The sequence below is a fragment of the Phyllostomus discolor genome, chromosome 12 (genome assembly GCF_004126475.2).
Source record: "Phyllostomus discolor isolate MPI-MPIP mPhyDis1 chromosome 12, mPhyDis1.pri.v3, whole genome shotgun sequence".
Taxonomy (NCBI): domain Eukaryota; kingdom Metazoa; phylum Chordata; class Mammalia; order Chiroptera; family Phyllostomidae; genus Phyllostomus; species Phyllostomus discolor.
Window position 1 is genome coordinate 67,473,467 of NC_040914.2, and position 22,393 is coordinate 67,495,859.

General features: G+C 48.3%; 2 protein-coding genes across 3 annotated transcripts; both read left to right on the plus strand.

Annotated features, from left to right (window-relative positions):
• The first annotated feature begins 1,710 nt into the window (after window positions 1-1,710).
• Window positions 1,711-12,387, plus strand: MON1B (MON1 homolog B, secretory trafficking associated). Of its 2 annotated transcripts, XM_028501961.2 has the most exons (6): window positions 1,711-1,862; window positions 2,283-2,440; window positions 4,389-4,718; window positions 5,256-6,075; window positions 6,447-6,594; window positions 8,947-12,387. In XM_028501961.2, the coding sequence occupies exons 2-6, from the start codon at window positions 2,293-2,295 to the stop codon at window positions 9,154-9,156; spliced, it is 1,656 nt and encodes a 551-aa protein (XP_028357762.1). In that variant the 5' UTR covers window positions 1,711-1,862; window positions 2,283-2,292; the 3' UTR covers window positions 9,157-12,387. The 2 variants fall into 2 exon arrangements, with proteins under 2 accessions (XP_028357762.1, XP_028357763.1); XM_028501962.2 differs by lacking the exons at window positions 1,711-1,862; window positions 4,389-4,718 and having other exon boundaries at window positions 1,869-2,440.
• A 3,181-nt stretch (window positions 12,388-15,568) lies between these two features.
• SYCE1L (synaptonemal complex central element protein 1 like) lies at window positions 15,569-22,067 on the plus strand. The gene is made up of 9 exons (XM_036012241.1): window positions 15,569-15,623; window positions 17,347-17,406; window positions 17,596-17,670; window positions 18,244-18,291; window positions 18,539-18,593; window positions 20,230-20,293; window positions 21,156-21,225; window positions 21,326-21,419; window positions 21,655-22,067. Exons 1-9 carry the CDS (start codon window positions 15,602-15,604, stop codon window positions 21,791-21,793), a joined length of 627 nt encoding a protein of 208 aa, XP_035868134.1. The 5' UTR covers window positions 15,569-15,601; the 3' UTR covers window positions 21,794-22,067.
• Window positions 22,068-22,393: the final 326 nt, after the last annotated feature.

Here is a 22,393-nt window from a genome sequence, read left to right on the forward strand (position 1 = left end):
CATATTGAGTTTAAGAGTTCTTTTAATAGATTCTTTGTGAATTTTAGACATTTAATAGACATTTTGAACTGCATTTCCCCATTGATTCATGATGTTGATCATCTCGAATGCTTACTTACCACATGTACACTTCCTTTGGCAAAATTTCTTTGTCCAAGTATCTGTCTGTTTATTTACCCATCTCTACCCGTCTATATTATTTTCATTATCTTAATATCATTTATATATGTTTTAAATCATCCTTTTTTGTGATTGATACTTTTAGGTAACCTAAAAAATCTTTCCTAATCCAAAATCATGAAAATTTTCCTCCTATGTCTTCTTCTAGAAATGTTATAATTTTGGTTTGTATGTTTAGTGATTGATACATTTTGAATTAATTTATTTACAGTGTTAATTTAGGGTTGAAAAATTTTCTGTATAAATATTCACTGTTCCAGCTCCATATGTGTGGCAAGACTATTATTCCCCACCTTGAGTTATCTTTTCATACTGCTGTACCATAGAGGTAGGTGTGGGGAGACTGAGCTCTCCAGTCCAGTCCATTGATATATAAGTGTAAACTTTCTCAATACCACATGCTCTTTTTACTGTAACCTAACTATGTGATTCAAACTGCTAGTGCAGGTCTTCTATTATTTTTTAAATGATTTTAGCTAAAATATTTGCATTTTCATATGTTTCCTCAAAAATTCATGGTAGGCTTTTCATTACAATTAGATTAAAATATAGACTTTTTTTAGTTTTCCAACCAGTGATCAAAGTACCATCCTGATTTATTTAGATCTTGGTTCTTTCAGCAAAATTTTATATTCATCTGGATATAGGTATTGCATATATGTTGGTAACACTCTTTGGTGTTTTTGATGCTGTTGTATACACTATCAAAAATTTTTAATGTCATTACTATTTAGTTGTAGACATTCTGATGTGTATGCGGAGGTATCTCTTGTGGTTTTAATTTGCATTTCTCCAGTGCCCTCGCCCAGCCAGAAGTGGCGCGCAGCAGCCGATGGACATTTTCCTCAGCCAACAAGACTCAGAAGGCTGGCAAGGCCACGACCATCTACAACCCTGTTAAACTTGAACTTCTAATCTTTATAGCTTGTACCACAAAGCCCTGTATTCGAAATGAGGTCGTTTGGGCTAACCCTCATCAGCCTGCACAGTACCTTCTCAAACTCACTCCCCCACGCCGTGAGGCTGTTCACTTGCTCCGGCTTTCTTCACCTGGCTGAATTCCGAGGGACTCAGGAATACAGAGACCCTCCTTCTGAGATGTCCGCCTCCCGCTTTAGCAACAGAGTTCTATAGGCTAGCCAGGTTGCGCACGGCATTCCAATTGGAAGCGACGACTGTCCGTCAAACATTCTATTTCGGCCCAGATTCCCCCTTCACCCTCCCTCCTCCCTCTGCCTTTCCTGGTGGATAAGGGAGGGTGAAGTTGCCTCACTTCTGGGGAAGCACCTTTATTGGTGGGGCACAGGTATCAATTATCACTTAGGCTGTGAACATCCACCAGTGCTGGGTGGAATTGGCTCGAGCCTTTAATTGGATCCGGAAAAATGTCAGTCAAGGGATGGGCGGGTGTAATCACAATTCAACGCACAGTATTGGTAGATAGCAAACTTGAAGCCGGCTTCTCCTGATTGGGCGTTACGGAGGCAGTGCCGTACTCGTACTCCGGGTTGGTTGAACGTGAGCCGCGCCCCCTCACGCCGACGCCTACAGTACCAGAAGTGGGCCTGGCTCGTCTAGGGGAGCCGAGCGAGTCTCTACGGTGGAAAGGCGTGCACAGGGCCCTCGCTTAGTTCCCAACCGGAGCCGACATAGATTCAGGAGTAGTGCGCTCCTTCTCTACGGTGAGCGAAGGCCAGTGGGTGGAGGGAGAGAGGGGTCGGGTCCCACGGGGAGCGAAGGAAGCTCTGCGCCGGGAAGTTCCTTCGGAGAGTCGTCTCATCCGGAAGTGTGGCGGGACCGCAGTCACACCCGGAAGTGTGGTGATACCGCGGCTACGGGAAGTGATGGGATGGTACCCGGCCCATTGAAATACCGGGTTAAAACAGGTGTTTATGTATCTTTATTTCCTGGGGCTCGGTAGAGCCTTCCTTTTCAGCAAGTGTTGGAGGATGCAAGTATTTGGTCGTATTTTTAAATGTCTCATCCAGTTGAAAACCGAGGGGAAACCGGCACTAGAAGTGTGTACCAGAAGGCTAAGCTCAGTGAAGGCGTTTAAGAAGCTTCTTTTGCTGTGCGTCACCCTCAATTCCCCTCCCGCACAGGGATGTGCAGATGGAGGCCGGAGAAGACACTGCTGCCCCAGCCCCCGGGGACGCAGAGAACTTGGAGGACACGCAGTTTCCCAGTGAGGAAGCAGGAGACGGCGGAGGGGTTCACGAGGACCCAACAGATCTCGGAGATGGGAGCCTGGAGGAAACAGGTACGCCTTTTCCTCACTAGTGTCTTTGAAAGAATTTATAGGGGGTGTCATTGTAGAAGGCGGTCAGTGAGGGATTACTGAAGAGTCTTTTGAACCTAACAGGTTTGCCATGTGGTCAGTAGGGGGTCATTGTTGACTCGCATTATTGGTTAAATCATCAAGGAATGAAAAGGAAATCAGTGGGCATCAGTGAATGTTCACTGGGAACGTGGAGTGAGTTTAGGTTTTTGGGATCAAAGAGGAGCGTTGGGGACCTAGGTTGTATAGGCCAATGACCAAAAGAAAGTTAATAGGGTCAAACGTGGACTATTCAGAAATCAGTTTCTTGGGGGCTAGGGTGTTGCTTAAGTCACTGAGATGGGGAAGAGGATCACTGGGAGCCAGTGGGTACTCAGAGTGTTTATATCGTTGAAGAGACAGTGGGGAGTTGTTGGTGGGAGCGTTTTAAGGAATCAGATGTTGATGGTGATCATTGGTGGGGAGGCAGTGGACATCAGTGAGATTATTTGGAATATTAGAGGACCAGTAGGAGGGTGTTTAAAGATCCTAGTAAAAGTATTCTATAGAAATAAATGGGAATCACGGGGGCATTGCTCATTGACCACTTTGGAATTAGTGGATGTTACTGGGGTCACTGAGAAGGATCAGTGAACATCTCTGAGACTAATTGGTAGTAGTTGGGGAGGGTGGTCTTTGAGAACTTGGGAATTATTGACAAGTAATGGCAGATATTGGGAGGAGGTAATTGGTAATTGGGGCATCTGGGATCAGAGAATGAGAGAATGTGAAGTCATTGGAATTTTATGGGAAAATGGTTGTGACGTAGTTGCCAGTGGACAATAATGATTGTCTTTGGGAGATCAGTGGACAGCGACTGGAACAGATGGAAGCGGGGTCAGGGGAGTTGGTAGCGGGCATTGATCGGTAGTGGGCATTGAAGTCATGGGTTGCATTGGTGATTGTTAATGATGATCATGGGAAGGGCAATGGAGGTCATTATTAAAGTGCCATGTGCCAGTGTATGTTATGCTATTGTAGGGAGGGGAGTGGATACCACTCAGTATAAAGGGGGGTCAGGAGAGTCAGTGGAGGTCACTGAAGTCTTGGGTGTCAGTGGAGATTAACAGTGATCTTTGGGGAGAAGGGAAAATAGAATAAAAGAGGGTCAGGGGAATCTGCAGAGGTCACTGGAAGTCTTGAAAGTTAGTGGAGGTTAATAGTGTTCATGGTGGGTGGGGATGGAATGGAAGAGAAGTGGAATAGATTGTGGGTCAAGGCAGTCATTTCATCGAAGACCCAGGTATTGGTGATGTTAATGTGATTAGAATGTTGATGAACAGCAGTGGGAGTAAAGGAGGGGGAGGGTTAAGGGAGTCAAAAATCTGGGTGTTGGCAGATATTCATGGCAATCATTGGGAGAATTAGTGGTCACCATCAGTGATACAAATGGTGCTCAGGAGAGTCAATGGAGTCATTATGGATCAGTGGACATGAGTGAGAATAGCTAAGGGGTTCAGTAGTGGGGACAGGGAGCAGTCAAAGATCCAAATATTAATAGATATCATCGTGGCCATTATGTCTTTTGAGGGGTGAGTAAATATCAGGAGAATAATGAGGGGTCAGAGGTTATTAATGGGGGAACCACTGAAGGTGAAGGTTATTCAGAGGCGATGGGGTGCTTTGAAGACTTGAGCATAGCAGTTATTGAAAGGGGAATAATTGGTCTGTAGGGACATAGAGGGTTTGATTATGACATTGGGAGATTAGATTATTGGGGCTTTAAGAGGATCATATGGCTACAATATTAGGGACCAAGGAGATACCTGGAGGTCTGTGTCAGCATCAGGGGTCATTAGGAGACTGGTAGGGATTTGATTTGGTGGGTCCTTGGGCACATGGGGTTGGTGGGAGTCCACAGGCAGATGACCCACCAGGGGCTCTCTTTCAGGATCCGGAACCAATGACAAGCCACCCAGCCTTCTGTCATCGCTGCCCCAGTCAGAGTCCCCTTCATGTAATTGTGAGCTCTGGGATCCTTCAGCCTCTGAGAATAGTCCCACAGGTGACCCTGAGAGTGGCTCTGGGGGCCAGGGCGGAGACCCCAGTGATGAGGACTGGCGCAGCAAGCGGAAGCATGTGTTTGTGCTGAGCGAGGCAGGCAAGCCCATCTACTCGAGGTATGGTAGTGTGGAGGCACTGTCGACCACCATGGGCGTGATGACAGCCCTCGTGTCCTTCGTGCAGAGTGCAGGAGACGTCATCCGCGCCATCTATGCTGGTGAGCAAAGGGGCAGGAGGCAGAACGGGGGTAGTGATGGGGATGTGGATATGGCTAGCTGGCTGGTGGTAGGTCTGCCTGACTTCCGGGAGCACACTCCAGCCAGCCAGGTGTGGGTCAGTGTATGTGGATGGCTGTCCAGGGTAGTGGGCATTGTGTCTGTCAGTTTGGCCTGCTGGGTTCTGAGTGATTAACTGACTGGGATGTAAGTGAGCTGGATACTTCCTTGTTTATCTGACAGCGTGATTTTGTGGGCTGTGTGGATGAGTTGGGTGTGTTTCTGGCGTTGTCAGTCCTTGCGTCATCTTCCCCCACTTCATGCTGTATGTCCGACCTGAATCTTTGACAGTCCTATCATGTCTCTAAAATGTTCATACTTCCCCCAGCCTGTCCTTACCCTAGTCCGAGTGTCCACAGTGGCCGCACAAGTTCTGGCCACAGGTGTGTGTGTTCAGGGAAAGGGTGGACGAACCTCACCTGACCCCTCCAGCCAGCACTGACTCATCTCTACCCCTGCCCATGCGTTCCCTCCCCTAGAGGACCACAAGCTGGTGTTCCTACAGCAGGGCCCACTGCTGCTGGTGGCTGTGTCAAGGACTCCTCAGTCAGCAGCCCAGCTTCGGAGGGAGCTGCTAGCCGTGCACGCACAGATTGTGAGCACACTGACCCGTGCAAGCGTGGCCCGCATCTTCGCCCGCAAGCAGAACTACGACCTCCGCCGCCTGCTGGCTGGCTCAGAGAGCACTCTAGACCGGCTTCTGGACAGTGTGGAGCGAGACCCAGGTGCCCTGCTCCTGGGCGCCGTGCGCTGTGTGCCCCTTGCTCGTCCGCTGCGGGAAGCACTGGGTGCACTGCTCCGACGTTGCACAGCACCTGGCCTGGCACTGTCCGTGCTGGCAGTGGGTGGTCAACTGGTGACAGCGGCCCAGGAGCGGAGTGTGCTGGCTGAGTGCCGGCTGGACCCAGCCGACCTGCAGTTGCTGCTCAACTGGGTCAGTGCCCCGGCCTTTGCAGCTGGGGAGGCATGGGCACCTGTGTGCCTGCCCCGCTTCAACCCTGATGGTTTCTTCTACGCCTATGTGGCCCGCCTGGACGCCATGCCTGTCTGCCTGCTGCTGCTTGGCACCGACCCTGAGGCCTTTCATGACATGGCCACCTGCCGGCGCCTGGTGGAAGATGGCATGCACAACCTTGGTGCCATGCGTACTCTTGGGGAGGCTGCCAGCTTCTCTAATGCCCCATCAGCCAATGCCCCTTCCTACAGTGTGCAGGCTGTGGGGGCACCTGGCCTCTGGCACTTCCTCTACAAGCCACTGGACATCCCTGACCATCACCGCCAGCTACCCCAGTTTACCAGGTGGGTCCTGAGCCTGTGGACAGTTGGCAGGGCAGGAAGGTTTATCTAATTGGAAGGTTCAGCATCTCATAGACATGATTCCATAAGAGAGCCAGGCATGTGCTAGAAAGAAGGAATAGAATGGGTCTCTGACTGATGAGAGAAGCTCGACCCCCCTCAAGGAATCCCTTATTCTAATGGAGAATAGGGCCCTCGTACTCAAGGAGTCCCATAGTCTGATAGGGAAGCTGGGCCTCCAGCCATGGAGTTCCTCAAGTCTGATGGGGAAGGCTTAGTTCCCTAATTTAATGAACTCCCTTGACTGAAGGGAGATGGGCCAGCCAAGAAAGCCTTAGACTGACCTTGTCCCCTGCCTCCGTCCATCGCTGCAGCCCCGAGCTAGAGGCCCCATACAGCAGAGAGGAGGAACGGCAGCGCCTGTCGGACCTGTACCACCGCCTGCACGCACGCCTCCATAGCACCTCCCGGCCCCTCCGCCTCATCTACCATGTGGCTGAGAAGGAGACGTTGCTGGCCTGGGTGAGTTGAGTAGGGCACTAAGGGGGTTAATTCTCTGCTTCAATACTTTTCCCCCTCCGTTGTATTCTCCCAGGCATAACACACTCCAGCCATCAACCATGCTATGCCTTTGCCTGGGCTGTGTTTACTTTTGCCTTTAACACTGTCCCTGCCATTACACACCTGTCTTTGAAACCCATTAGGGTCAGTCACAGTGCCTACAAACCTCATTAGCTCCATCATTCTGTTTGCTGTTCCCCCATTAGTAATCGGTACAGTGTCTTTGACTTTCAGGAGGCCCCATTGACCACCATCCCTGTGCCTGCTGATTTCCCATTTTCCCACTAGGCCCGCCCTTGTGTCTGCACCAGTTCAGTTTCGACTCCATGAGTCCCTCCCCAGCACTCCTTGAACACCATGCTAAGCCTTCCGCCTGGGATATTGTTCCTGGGGTCTTTTCAGGGCTCCTGCCCTCACTTCCTATGGGGCTATTAAAAGCCAGATATTCTGGGAGTTAGGTCAAGGTGACCCCACTGGGAATGGCACCTCTCCCCAGGCTCTGCCATTTAGTGTACATTTATTAGATAATTTATTTGGTTCCTATTGTGTATCAGACATTGTTCTAGGCCAAGTATTTTATTTTATTTTTAATTTTTTAAACTTTAATTTTCAAGCAATTTTAGACTTACGAAGAAGTTGCAAAATAGTACAAAGAATTACTATAAATAATCCCATCACCCAGTTTCTCCAGATGTTAACCATAGTATTTATCACATCAGGGAATTAACATCAGTATAATAACATCGAATCCACAGATTTCATTCAGATTTCACCAGTTGTCCCACTAATAATGTTTTTTACCGGCCCAGAATCCAGTCCAGATTCACATGTTGGATTTCTTTATTGTGGCTTCCTACTCTCATTTATTGTGGAACAGTTTCTCAGTCCTTTTTGTCTTTCATGACTGACCAACCAGTTAGTTTTTAGAATGTCTCTCAACTTGTGTTATTTTGGTATTTTATCATGACTAAATTGAGGTCATGCACGTTTGGAAAGAACATCACAGGAGTGGTGCTCTACCCTTCTCCGCATCTCCTTGGGCAGCCCACAACGTCATTTTGTCCCATTGTTGGTGAGGTTCACTTTGATCATTTAGTTAAGGTGGTGTCTGCCAGATTTATCCACTTATAAATTTAGTATTTTTACCCTTTGTACAGTAATTACTGGCATGAGGTGATACTGTTTTTCATTATACTTTCATCCACTAATTTTAAGATCCATTCATGATTCTTGCCTGCAACAGTTAATACCTCGTTTACTAGGTGGTGATTTTTCTAACCCTGTCATTCCTTCTATAGTTATTGTTTGAGATTCTATTGTCTCAGAGAACATTTCCTCTTCCCGTATTTGTTTGTTGAATTTGTAATTTTACACATATATCAGTGTGGTCTCGTGGATTTTTCTTTAATTCAGCGGGCTAAAAGCCTCTTCGATCATTTATTTTCTTTTTGCTCAAATTGTCTCTGATTTAGCGAGCAGGAGCTTTGATTTGGACAGGCTGGCCCCTGTGTCATTTTGATATGTCCCCGTCACTGCTGAAGCACTTCTTACTTTGTGGCACAAGATGTTCCAAGCTCACCTTGTACTTTCTCTGTCAGTCCATTCGTCCAAGCAGCCCTTTGACCCTTTAGCAAAGAATGGTATTTCAGCACCAAGCTGTGTGGGCTGAAAATTGTAAATCAGGTGGTCAGGGCATACCTCACCAGGGAGATGGCATCTGAGTGGTGGGGGGAGGGGGCCGACCGTGTGGGTTTCTGAAGGAAGAGTACAGCTGGCAGAGGGAAGGACCGTGCACATGCTGTGAGGTGAGACTGAGCCCGGTTTATGTTTCAGGAGTAGCAAGCAGAGGCTAGAAACAGAGGGAGTGAGGCGGGGAGTCGTGAGAGGTGGTGTGGAAAAATAATGGGGATCCAGTCATATTAAGTCTCTCACATTGGTGTGAGGATAAATCAAATTAATACTCTTATTACACTCAGGGTATAGATGATGAAAACATGGGTGTGTGGAGTTTAGAACAGGACCTTGTATGCGACAATAGCTGTTATACCCATTCCACAGAGGAGCAAACAGGTTCATACATACAGCCCGATTCACCCAATTGAATCCACTAGATCTAAACTAAGAACCCCTGGCCCACCCATGACTTAATAATACCAACTTAACCGCTTTAGCCCAGTGACCGGGCAGCACCAGGTGGGCGCTGCTGCCAGGTATGTCTTCCAAACAGGAGACAGGCATGGGCCAAGGGTCTGATGGACAGGATGGGACATGGCCAGCTCAAGCCCAACTGACTGTCTTCTCTCAAACCCACAGGTGACCTCCAAATTTGAGCTCTATACCTGCCTCAGCCCCCTGGTGACCAAGGCAGGTGCCATCTTGGTAGTGACCAAACTCCTGCGCTGGGTGAAGAAGGAGGAGGATCGGCTCTTCATCCGTTACCCACCCAAGTACTCCACACCCCCCGCAGCCTCATCTGCCTCCATAGACCAAGCGTCCCACAATGGCTTGTTCAGTGGACCATGAGAGGCAGAACTCCCAGACTGGACAGTGCTGGGCATGGCCACCATTGGCTTTTACCTTCTTTCTCTACCGTGGAAATGGGCCAGGTGGGAGGGATGAAGCGTTCCCGGTGGTGTCTGTGGCTGGTCTCTCCCTGGGCAGTGGGGCAGGAGTGGAGGGCCTGCCCACGAATGAGAGGTGGTTGGCGGCATGGCTGCACACCAGCGAGCAGGCTGCTTCCCCAGCCCCCTCACATACCCCCACCTGTGGAGAAGTCCTGCAGCCTCTTCCTCTCCCTCTGCCTCACTTCTCCACTTGGATGATATTCCAGCCTCTGCCAGGGGCTTTCTCCTTCAGTCCTGGGCACCACCCCCTCTGTCCGGCACCTGGAATTACCTTTGGTGGTGGGCTTTTAGCCCTGAGGGTCCTGGGCTGGCCGAGGTCTTTTGGAGTGGCCCACGGGGGATTCTGAGGTTGTGAACGCAGGGCCAGCCTGTGCTTGGAACTGGCCTAAGGATACTTTAAAGAAAAAAAACTGAAGAAAAAGGCCTGAACCACTCCCCACGAGGCCATTCACATACTTCATCTTTACCCTGTCAAAAATGACCCCCATCAATGTCGGCTGCTGCTAATGTTAATGAGAAAGGTGGCCTCCACAGGCTGCCGTCTGGTAACCCTTGACAAAGCCACTGACCTCACAGGGTGGATGAGATCCAGAGTTTTTACCCAGGAGGTGCATTTAGCTTCTGAGGCTTGTTCTGCACCTTCGTGAAACGGAGAAAACTCGCCTCTCACAGGCAGATAAGTCAGGATTTGGGTTCAATGGAAAGGGACTCGAACTCCTTTGTACCACCGCGTGACACATGCACAGTTCTCCCGGACTTGTGCACAACCTGCACTACTGGAGCAACCTGGAGAGGGAGGGACCTCCCTCGAGTTTGTGTCTGTTCTCCCAACACTCACTCCCCAGCCTTTTAAGACCTCAGTTCTGCCCTTGTTTCCTCTAAACTGGAGTTAAAGGTGCATGCTGCTCACTGGATCAGAGGCTCGCTGAAACCCCGCTGCTCACACCCTGGTCAACTGAGAAGCCTACGCCCTGCACGCATGCGCACTACAGAGCCTTCCTCGTGGGTTATTCTACCAATTGTCCAAGGCGCATGCGCCAGGTTTTTGCGTTGGGAAATGGCGGGGAAGTTGGAGCCCCTGGAGGTCTTGGAGGAGACCCAGGAGGGTGAAGACGATGAGGGTAAGCTGGCCTTTCCTGCCCAGGGCAGTTGGGCGAATTGGCTGTCCGGTTCCAATAATGAAATGTTGATAGCAGTACTAAAAAAAAAGTGTAATTTTAAGCCTTTTGTGAAATAGGGTTCTATATTGTGGAGACAACATGCATAATTTTATCTGAATTAACTCTTGTCAGCTTCATTGGACATATTACTTAGTATTTTAAAGTAAACTACTTAAGGGTGCATCTCCAGTCATCGAATGGAGGTGGAAAGTCTCGCAGAAACCACTCCGCTGCTGCCACACCCCGGAAAAGGAACGGTGATTCCCTAGTGTCACTTGACCCCCTCCAGCACATACCACACTGTGTGGGGGCTCCTAAATCTTAACGGCCACTCCCACAGACAGCCTTTCTCCAGGGCGTTTTGTAACGGTACCTGCTTCCTAGGGAGAGGGGAAAATTGCCTGCAGACAAGTGGGAATTGCAGTTTAGACAAAAGTAGAAAACTTCCCAAGACAGTGATCCGCTACTATGCCCCGATCATTACTTTAACTGTAGGAATTGTTTAAATGTACGGACACAGAAAGAATGATAAATGCTCATTCACCCATCACTGTTTCAGGAGTTGTTAAGTTTTTGCCCTCCTTTCATCTATAACACCCTTTCCTGCATAGCCTTTAAACCACTGTATTGATACACATATTTGGGTTGCCTTTTTCCAGGCCTGTCTGTGCAGACGTCAACAATAGTGGTGACAGTTGTTTATTGTCCTAGGGTGTGAGCTCTGTGGAAGCCATTTATTGCTCTTTCTCCAACACCCAAACAATGGCTGCTTGGCATATAAGTGCTCAATAATTTTCTTTGTTTATTGTGTGAATAATAATACCATGAGCTCTCTTAGGTCAGGGCCACACGTTGAACACCAACTTTCAACAAAGGACAGACACAAATGAGAGATGCAAATAGATCTCATTTATTAAGCACCTGCCACTGCTGCTAAAAAAACTTTTATTTTTAGCATCAAGTTGTCAAATTTGTCAAAATTGAAGTCATTAATTTCATCAGCAACACAAAATTTAAAAGCATATCAAGCTACCATTTCTAGCCATTAAAATTGGCTTGATAAAGGGAGGGATAATATCTAGTATTGATTACTCTGGGGGAAAGGTCATCCCGTCTCACCGGGAGAGCTGACCAGGAAAGGAAAGGCTTTGCGAGCGGCCGCTGGGCAGAACACTTTTAGCATCTAAGATACTATTCCGTATCTTCAGTCACCGTTCTCAGTAATGGGGAGGATACATGGGTATGTGGACCACGAAAAGCCATTAGAGTGTTGGTGGAAGAGAAAAAAAAAAAGGCGATCGTGGAAATGGCTAAATTCAGGGATTTTCATGCATATTGTGGAATACCTGTGTGGTGGGCTTTTTACTTTTTTCAGTAGCAGGAAAAAAATAATTAAATTCCAATTTAATTTAAAATAATTTTAAAAGGACAAGATGAGTATTTATTGACACAATGAACTTCAAGAAGAGATATTTTTATGAGGGGGGAAAAAAGTTTGGATTTTAAAAAATAAAGGCAGCATCAACTATAGCCCTGTGAGAGCTGCGCAGAAAACTCTCTGAAGGTGGGAGGCCTAACTAGTGACTCTTAACAAGGAACTTGAATCTCGGGGCTGTGCAAAACCAGAGGCATTTTGTGATTTTTTTCTTTTAGGAAAATATAATACTATATCATTGTAAAATACGAGAAGGGGGAAATTTGGTATCTGAAGATCCTATGTTAATATTGACTGATATTGACACTAAACTGGGTTTTGATGGTTAGACTGTGGTTACCTGGTAGGTTCCCCTTGTGTAGAGGAAACACACACTGGCACGTTAAGGAATAAAGGGCCAAGACCCCTGCAATCTGTGGTACAGAGACGCTCGCCCACGGGAAACCTGATATGAGGGCAAATAGGAGAACTGTGGTCTATTTCTACAACTTTTACGTACATCTGAAATTATTTCAAAATAAAATGTTTAAAAGGGGCTCATATGCTCCAGGTTGTTTTTTAACATGGATTTTTAAAAAAGAAATTATCAAGATGTTAGTTAGATTATTTAAAAGATTTACTGATCAGCCATGATCTTACCCCATGACTAGGGCTACAAATGCAGGGAGAGGAAGAGCAGAGATGGAGCCTTCACAGAAATGGCTGTACAGTCCAGCTGTAAAAAACACGGGGACAGTCAGGGAAATCACACGCGTTCTGGGTCCTGGATGATGCTAATAATCCATTGATTAGTGATAATTGTTAATATTGGTGTGATTTTAGGATTGGGGTCATCTAAGAAAATGTCTTCAAGTGGTGAGACTTAACGTATTTGGGGAAGTTTGGGTCTTGCTTGAAAATACTTGTTTCTTTCTGTCTGTCTCTGTTTCTGTCTCTCTCCATTGCTCTGTCTCTCTAAAAGCAATAAATTTAAAAAAAAATACTTCCCAAGAAAAATATAGCTGAAGCAAATGTTTATGAATATTAATGACTTTCAGATCCTGGTGATGAGTAAATCATTGATTATGGTAGTCCTACTTTTGTGTGCAATTGGAAAGTTTCCTAATGAAATATTTAAAAAGGAAACAATAACAAATATCTAATTTTTATTAAAGTAGCTTTAACTTTTTGTTTAATTTCCAAATAGTAAGAGTATTGAAAAATGTTGAAAGTCTCAAGAGGACACATGCCAGTCAATATCAGAGAGAGACACCGAGATTCGGGGCCAAGGAGGGAGAGGGAGGTTTCATTTTTAACTTTATGTGTTCATGTAGTGTTTGATTGTTTTTTGAATGTTACTTGGATAAGAAAATAAAAATTAAATACATGAAATACATTTTACTAAGAGATCTGAGTGTCTTCACCAAACTGTTGGCATGGGTACTTCTAGAAAGGGGAGTGGCTTGGGAAAGGGGCTTTTGGTGAGGAGAGACTTTTACTTTTTATTCTAAGTTCTTCTACATTTGTTTAATAAGTAATTTAAAAATTTAAATGCAAGGTTAGATTTATACAGACTTATTTGTAAAAGATTTCAAGTAAGATAAAACATGTAAAGAAAAGGAACATACCACCAAATATGTCCCCCCAAATTAATAAACTCGGGTTAAGAACCCCTGGTTTGCAACATGATTTTTCATGGCTGCAGAGAATTTCATCCTACGATGTGCCATAATCAACTAAGGCATCTTTAGATTGCTTCTACCTTTTAAGATCACAATGAAACAGTGAAATTCTTGCCTATCACCCTTAATTATTTCCTTAAGATAGATCCCTAGAAGTTGAATTTGTGGTCCACGGAAGTAAGTTTTGGATATTTACTACCAGGAAGTTTGAAGTGAGCTACTGGTTTTGTCTATCAGATTGGCAAAAATGGAATAGGTTGAAAATGTACTTGGCTGGTAAGAGTATGGGGAAGGAGGTTTTGTGGGGGACCTGCCAAAAACATGTGTAGGGGAATTCCATAATACCAGTCTAATTTAAAAATACACGTGCATTTGGATACAGCTGGTAGCCTTCTAGGAATTTACCCCATAATACACTGCCATGTGGGCACAAAGGAGAGTGTACCAGGGTAAGTGTACCAGGTTGAACTGTACCCTCTCCAAAATTTCATGAACACCGGAACCTCAAACTGTGACATTATTTGGAAATGGGGTCTTTGTAGCTATCCCTAGTTAAAGTGAGGTTATACTGCTTGAGGGTGGGCCCGGTCCAATGACTGGTGTCCTTACAAGAAGAGGGAAATTTGGACACGGAGAGAGAATGAAAGGTGAAAACACAGACAGACGCAAAAGAAAGCCTCGGTCTGTGGCACTTTGCTTTGGCAGCCCAAGAAAACTAATGAAGACGGTCACTGCAGCATTGTTTGTAACAGCAAAAGAAGGGAGACAACCTAAATACCCACTAGTAGGGACTGCACTTAAGTTATGGCACATTCACTCAGTGGGCCAGTATGCAGCCACTGAAAAGACAAAAGATCACCAGTGTACACTGTCAGGTGGCAAATGTAAGCTGTGGAACATCATCTATGGCAGGATAAACCATTTATATAGAAAGAGTGGAAATAGGCTTGTATATGGATTGAATTATCTCCAAGTCTACACAGAAAGCTTGTAACCCTCGTGACTCCTGAGGAGGGAAACTGAGGAACTTGGGGCCTGGGGGGAAGGGGCTTTTCACTGCGCACTGCGTTTTGGCTGCCGTGTGATTTGTGAGCCGCCGTTCACATTCTCTGCCCAGTTTTCCTTGGAGGGGGTAGGTCACTGGGACTTGACCTTTTATCGGGGATTTCAAGAGTTGAAGACATCAATCTTCTTTTCTGATTTTTGGGTTATCATACTAAAAGTAACACAGGTGCGTGTTAAGAATATATAGACGTATGTATGGTGAAAAGTGTGTCTGAATCAAGATGCAAATTAACTCTGTTGTCCTGAGTCTCTTTTAATCATAGTTTTTCCTCTCCCTTTTTCTTCTTTGCAATTTATTTGTTGAAGAAACAAGATTGTCCTGTGGAGTTTACCAGAGTCTTATAATTCCCATGATCATATCCCCATGATATAATGTAACATGTTTCTCAGCTCCTTATATTTTCTTTGAATTGACATTTAAATACAGAAACCTTGATTTCTTTTTTGACGTTTTTGGGGAGCAGGGGGAGTTGGCTAGAGTCCTTCATAGGTGGTGTTATGTTCTTCCATCAAGAAATTCATTAGCTGGTTGTCTCTTTTTATTGTTCGAGTTCATTAGTAACTATTTTCTAGACTCATAAATTCTTTAAGAATATGTAAATTGTGACCTATAATGATTTTGAAGAAATTCGTATGAAATCTTTCTGCTCTAGTGCATTGATGAGAACTTCATACTGATTTTGAATAGTAGCAGCAAAAGTGCTTCCCCTTCCCTCATTCTTGACCTTCCTTAAGGCATCTGACCTCTCAGGGAGAAGCTGACCATAGGGGCCCTGATTCATCCAGCAACACCATGAACCTCAGGGACAGGGGACAGAGCCCCGCAGGGCCCCTGCTCTCGCTGGAAGCCTGGCCCTCAGCCCGTCTTTGCTTCCAGCCCAGGGGTGTCTGCAGAACCCATGGGACTTACCTCGTCCCTTCCCATGTAAGCCTCGGTCCCTCTCCCTCTCCCTGAGCCCTGCAATTCCTATTCTCATCTCCACAGGGCAGACGAAGTCTTCGAAGACGGAAGACTTGCTGGCAATGGTGAAGAAGCTACAGAAAGGTCATGTGTCTCCTTGTATCTGAGGCTGCCCCGGGGTTTTGAGTCAGGCAGAACCCTCAACTCACAACCTCAGGAAATTATCCCGTGGCACTTTCTCCCTAAACACAATGTATTCTCTGAACCAAACACACAGCTTCAAAATTCAAAAAGTATAAGAAGATGGAAAACCTAGGATCTTACACACATACACACCCCATCCATTTCCCTGACCCACAGACCAGCAACAATTATTTTTAAATTCTTGGGTATTTCTCCAGAGATATACAAAAATGCATTCATGAGTTTGTATTCTTTGTCCGCCCTCTTAGTATAATACAAATGGCAATACAAATATATTGACTCTGAGCCTTGCTTGGCTCATTGAGGAGCACCTGGTAGCCAGCCTACCTCGGGGCTGAGCAGAATGCTGGCTGGGTCTGAGGCTGGACACACGGCTCCCCCAGCCCATTCTCAGGTTACATTCTACCGTCCATTGGTCTATTCCTGATGAAACAGAACCTCCCCCCTCACTTCCTTGGTTGCCTGCAGAGGTGCGCTGGGGCTCCCGCCTAGGCTAAAATTAGAGAAATTGCAGACCCACCACCAGTAAAACAATCTCCCCTGGAGATTTGTCCATCATCATTAGCAACTTAGAAGCACCCACTGCTCTAGAAGTCACAGGGGCTGGAGTTGATGGCCTTGGGAAATCCAAGGCTTGGGCCTAATCAAATCTAAAGGTTTTAGATTTCAAATCCAAGGTTTGGGGCTGGTAGTGAGACCCAGCTGCTATCCGTCAACACATTTACTGAATGTCTGCTGTCTGCTGGGCTCTGGAAGAGGCCCTTGCAGGGTTGGATCCTAATCAAATCCAAGGTTTGGGGCTGGTAGTGAGACCCAGCAAGGGTTGGGAAGCTTTTTGCCCCAACTCTGTGCTGTCCATCTGAAGCCAAGAGGGAAGAGGAAGAAGGCTTCTCTGTATAAAGCGCTGCCGTTGGGGCTGTGAGAAGGTAGAGATGAGTCCCCTGAAGAGACAGTGACCCTCCTGCCACTGGAGAACTTGAAAACTGCCACCCACAAAATTAAAACTTCATTTTCTCCATGTCTCAAATGAGACAACACCAGAGTCCAGGTGGACAGGAGTGACATCTGCCCTGCCAGGCTTTTAATAGGCAGGTGGTCTTTGTTGGCTCCCACCACACTCAGAATGACATCTGGAAGCCTCCACCATGTCCCAGGAGGTCCTGAGTGGTCTGTACCCTCACTCCCTGCCCCCCTTGCCTCTTGCTGCTCTCCACTGGTTTACTAGACTCACCGCCACACCAGCCCCTTCGCATTGCTTTGGGCCCTGGCTTCACTCTCACTGCAGGGAGTATGCACTCGTGCCTCTGCCTGACACAGCTCCTCCCTCTACATGCTCCACCCCTGCAAAACTGCAGGGCTCCCTTCCCTCTCTTCATTTGGGGCCTTTCCATATTTCAAGAGGCACCTTGTACCCTTTCATCTTTAATCCCTTCTCAGCAGTTACCGCTCACCTGCATTGGTATCATACATCTTTGGGCAGTGTCCATCTCTCCCATCCAGCATACCAACCCTGCAAGGGCCTCTTCCAGAGCCCAGCAGACAGCACACATTCAGTAAATGTGTTGACGGATAGCAGCGGAGACACAGTGCCAACACCTACCCCCTCCGTCTGAACTGGACAGTCAGGCATCTGTCCTCTCTGGTTCAATCTTGCCTTCTGCAGAGGGAAGCCTGGAGCCACAGATAGAAGACCTGATTCATCGAATCAATGAGTTGCAACAAGGTAAACTGGGACCTAGGCTGGCCAGCTGGCCATGAAGGCCCTCTACTTTGAATGCCTCCGCTTCCTCACCTGTAAAACCCAGGCCCCTCCAGGATGTTTGAAGATGAGTGTGCAGTGTCACAGTCTAAGAGAGAACAGCATGGCTAAAGGCTGCATTCACATAGTGTCTTCTTTCGCTTTTTGGCCCAGCAAAGAAGAAGTCCAGTGAGGAGTTGGGAGAAGCCCAAGCTCTCTGGGAGACCCTGCACAGGGAATTGGACTCTTGTAAGTGAGACTGAAAGAGGGGCCCAGAGACCCCATGGCCACTGCTGGTGTCCTGTGTACAGATCAGGGTCTTTGCATGGGCTGCTCCCTCCACCTGCAATGCTCTTGTTCGCTGCAGTCCAGAGTGCCTCTTGCTATCTCAAGTCATCTTTCAGCTCGTAGCTCAAACTTTATCCAACAAGTCTACGTTGATGGTCCTGTGTGAAAATAGAAATATCCCCTCTCTGTCATTCTCACTCTCCCGCTCCACTTGTTTCTTCATAGCCTTGTTTTCATCTGACTCGGTGCATGTATTTATTGCTAGTCATCCCTTTCCTCGGTATAAACCTTGTGCATTCTGCAGAGCCTTTACTCCTTTGGCAATTACAGGGAATGTGGGCACCGAGGGGGAGGAGCTGGATCAGGTTGGTCCCCAGTGGGAGATGGGTGCAGGGTGGCAAGAACATACCTCCGCTGTCCTGGGGCTGTTCCAGACCTTCTGTGCGACCATGGGCATGCCCTTTGCATGAAGTTGCAGTGGGGCAGAGGACATAACCCCTTTCTTGGAGGCTCAGAGTGTCACTGTGTTTCCAGTGAATGGAGAGAAAGTGCACCTAGAGGAGGTCTTGAGTAAAAAGCAAGGTATTTTTTTTCTCTGCTGTCTTCATTACACCCCATTACCCCACAAAAGCCCACAATCCCCAGAACAGCCAGAAGAACCCCACTGAAACCTGAGCCACAGTGCCTCCCTTTCTGCTCAGATTTCTTCCTTGGCTGCCACCTGACTCAAAGTAAAAGCTAAAGCCCCTTTAGTGCCTCCAGTGCCCACCACCTCCACCCAAACCTGACTCCCCAGGAGCTCGCATGTGGCCTTGGTTCCTCTCCACAGAAGCACTGAGGACCCTTCAGCTGCACAGCCAGATGAAGTCAAGTGAGGATCAGAGGTAAGAGGTCCTGCCCAGCTCCTCCCAACCTCAGTCCCCAGCTTGAAGGAGGGCAAGAAAGAGCTAGAGGAAATAAATCTTGGACACATTCTCCTCATTTCCCCTTTTAATAATACAGATTAACTAAACAAAACACTTCTCTGCTCATCTCTGATACTAGATAGTGGTGGTAAGATGTTCTCACTCATTTAACCATTCCTTCCTAGCTTCTTTATAAATTTCATCCACTGGTGTCCTTCCAAATCTTCCCCTATTTGTTATTCAGCTCTTCGGCCATTGATTCATTTATCTGTCTGCTCATTCAGGCTTCCCAACCACCCATTCACCGACCCTTCCACCTACCCACTCATCTGCCAGTCCATCCATTTATCCATGAACCCATCAATACGTCTGTCCTACTTGCCAGCCCTTCATCCAGTCAGCCTGCCAGACATCTCTCCAGCCCTCCATGCACTCATCTATCAGTTTAGTCATTCATTTATCTTTTCTCCATCTTTCCAATCATCGTTCATCTAGTAGTTCATTTCTTCACCCAACCATCCACCCGAACACCTGTCCATCCTCCCATCGGTCCTTTCATTTCTCCACCCAGCCATCTCCCACCACCCATCGTTTCTCTCACCAGTCATTATCCCTTTGGCCAGCCATTCATCCGTCCAGTTACCTGTCCATCCAACCACCCACCTCTCCATCATTTGAACCTTTACTTAAACATGTTTTTGTGACCAGAGGGGTCACACCTTGGTTCACTGTGATTTTAATTGTGCAGGAAAACCTGATGGTGGTTTAAGTATGCACAGGCTTAACTACACCACACACACAGTCTGACAAACGGTTTATGTTTATTTGCAAACATAACCCTCACAATGCCAATTAAATGTGTCAAGGGGTGATGCCATCCACCCATCATTACCACTGTTTTACATATGAGTAAACTGAGACCCAGAGAGGTTAAGTAACTTGTCCAGAATCACAGTAGAATAGCCGATCCAGGCTTTACGCCAGGACTTTAGAATCTGTGAAACTAAACTGCTTCCCTTATAAAGTTTTGTTCCAATCAAAGCCACTCCTCTATGGCTTCAATGTCTGCTCACTGCTCAGGGTCACCTACTGCTCAGGCCTAAGCTACTGGTTTGATGGACAGGATGATGGTCTTGGCAGAGGCCCATGAAGTTTCACATTCGATCAATAGAAGAAAAGGCTAATGATGAAGGTTCTGAGCAGACTGCCCCCACCTTGCAGGGCCTCTCCTCCTGCTGGAGGGAGTGGGGGCATCATTCGGAGAATATGATCGAGGTTGTCTTTCTCTTCCCTGGAAGCACATTTTGTAGGCGTTCATGGACCAAACTTCCACCTGTAACTCTCAGATTGAAGAGGGTTGTAAACAGAGGAAGCTGGGGTAGCTGCTGGGGTACTCCAGGTCTAGGCCCTGGTGTGGCTCTGGGTGGGGAGTGAGAGTTTGTTGGAAGAGGAGCTACTGGAGCCAATGCCTGGAGGATGGAGCCCAGAAAGGGGCTCCCAGCAGAGGGAGCAGGAGGTGGAAGTCCAAAGGCCTGGGCAGGAGGAACCCCCGCCTGGACTGGGCTGTGTGTTGGTCCTGGCAGGTGTCCTGTCATTCCTGGGTGTTGACCCCTAGGTTGCATGTGGAAGAACAGCTGGAGGATTTGATGGGCCAGCATAAGGACCTCTGGGAATTCCAGGTGAGCCCTCGTCATTGCCTCCAACCAAAGGCCCTCCTCGCCCGGTTGCAGTGTCTCTGCTGGCTGCTCAGGCCCACCTCCTGCCCAGGCCCAACTTCCTGAAATAGCCCTTGCCTCCGTCAGTCTTTTTGCCCATCCACCCAGTCCTTCAGCTTTCACCTTGAATCGGCCACCTCCCACCACCCGTCACTGCCACATGGTTGCCCAGACTGGTGCAGTGACCACTGCTAATCCTGCTCTCCTCCCGCTTACCTAGAGTATGGTACCTTGCAGTGGCAAAGCTGTGCTCAGGTTAATCCTTCAACTAATGTCCCTGGATGCATTTTGCAGCATTGCAGGCACAAGGAGACAGTGGGGAGCCCTAGGGGCCAAGTGTTTGCCTGTCCCAGGATGGTTGGGAGCAGCAGGAGGCATACCCAGACTCTAAATAATAAGATCATGTAATGGCATTTGCCGAAGGCCTCGGCAAATGACATCTGAGTGCAGACAGGAAGGAAGGGAGGGAGGAAGCAATGCAGGTGTCTGGGTGCAAATGTCTGTGGCAGAAGGAAAGGCCAAGGCAAAGGCCCTAAGGCTGAACCATGCCTGGAGCTTTTGAGGAAGAGCAAACTGGAGGGTGGGCAGGGAGGATGAGGAGAGAGGCAAGACATGAGATTTGAGAGGTAGGTGAGGACGTGGGGAGCGACTGCAAGGAACTATGTCCCCACCAGCAATTAGTCGCAGCAGAAACTGTGCATTTAGTTAATAAATTATAGTGGAATGAATGCATGACTTAATTCAAGTAAGGACTTTTTGAGAGACGTGTCGGAGGTGGGGGCCCAGAGTACAGGGCAGACAGATTTTCAGGCCTCTCTCCCCACAGATGCTGGAGCAGCGACTGGCCTGGGAGATCTGTGCCCTGCAGAGCAGCAAGGATCAGCTGCTCATCGAAGGTGGGACTCCAGCTTGGGGTGGGGGGCAAGGGAGCAGGGTCTGCTCTCCGGAGCTCCAGGTCCCGCCTGAGGCTCCCCGAAACCCCCACAACCCCCGCAGAGAACTCCCTGCGAGCCAAGCTGGAGCTGGTGGGACAGAGGCTGCGTTCGCTGCCGGAGGTCGAGGGTGAGGGCACCCTGGCAGCGAAGGAAGGGTGAGACGGGATTGGAGGCTTTGGCGAGGGGGAAGGGGTGCGGAGGAAGGGAATGGGCCTTTGCTCCCCGCAGCACCCCCCCCCCCCCCCCCCCCCCCCCGCCCCGGGCAGGCTCTGGGGCTGGTAGACGGGGCCACAGCATGTGGGGTCGCCTTGTCTCAGTGGCTTCCTCCTGGATTCCCTCGACTCTGGGTCTCTTCTCCCTCCTCTTCTCTCCTCTGCCCCTTCTCTGCAGGCCGAAGGTGGAGCTGGAGAAATTCGGGGAGCAAGTTCCCACCCATACCCAGAGCAGCTCAGAGGACGGCGATGACAGAGGAGAGGTCGGGAGCCAGGGATGGAGGCGCGGTGGGCAGAGAGGGAGACAGAGGGGATGAGGATGTCCCCAGAGCCCCTCGGACAGAGGGTCCGTGGGGAGCAGGCCCCCTGCCCCACGCCGGGTGGTGACGGTGACAGGGCAAACGTAGCTGAGGACCCGCAGCTTCACTCTCTGCACCTGCCTGCCAGGAGGAGGAAGCACCTGGAGCCGCCAGTGGAGCTGGACCTGACGCCCCGCTAGTCCAGCAGGACCCACCTGGTCCCCAGTGAACTTCAAGGCCCACCGAGAAATAAAGGCAGTGATTTCAGACAGTCCTCCACCCGCTCGGCTTTAGTCTGTGTTGCAGGAGTGGGGCTGGTGGAGAGGGGTGGGGCCGATGCAGGGGGCGGGGCTCCAGGTACTCTGGGTGGGGCCTCCGCTGGACCCCACCCCCCAGGCCCTGGCTGGCTCTCACGCAGGATGGATGCTGTCAGTGTTCCTGTCAGTGAATCACTGTCCAGTGACTGCTGTCAGTGCATAAGTGAGTGTCAAGTCCACCCCATCTCCACCGCGGCACCTGGGACGCCTGAACTGTCTATTTTGCCAACAAGAGCAAGAGAAAACCCAGTTTAGAAGTGGGCAAAGAACCCAAATAGACGTTTCTGATAAAAAGATATAC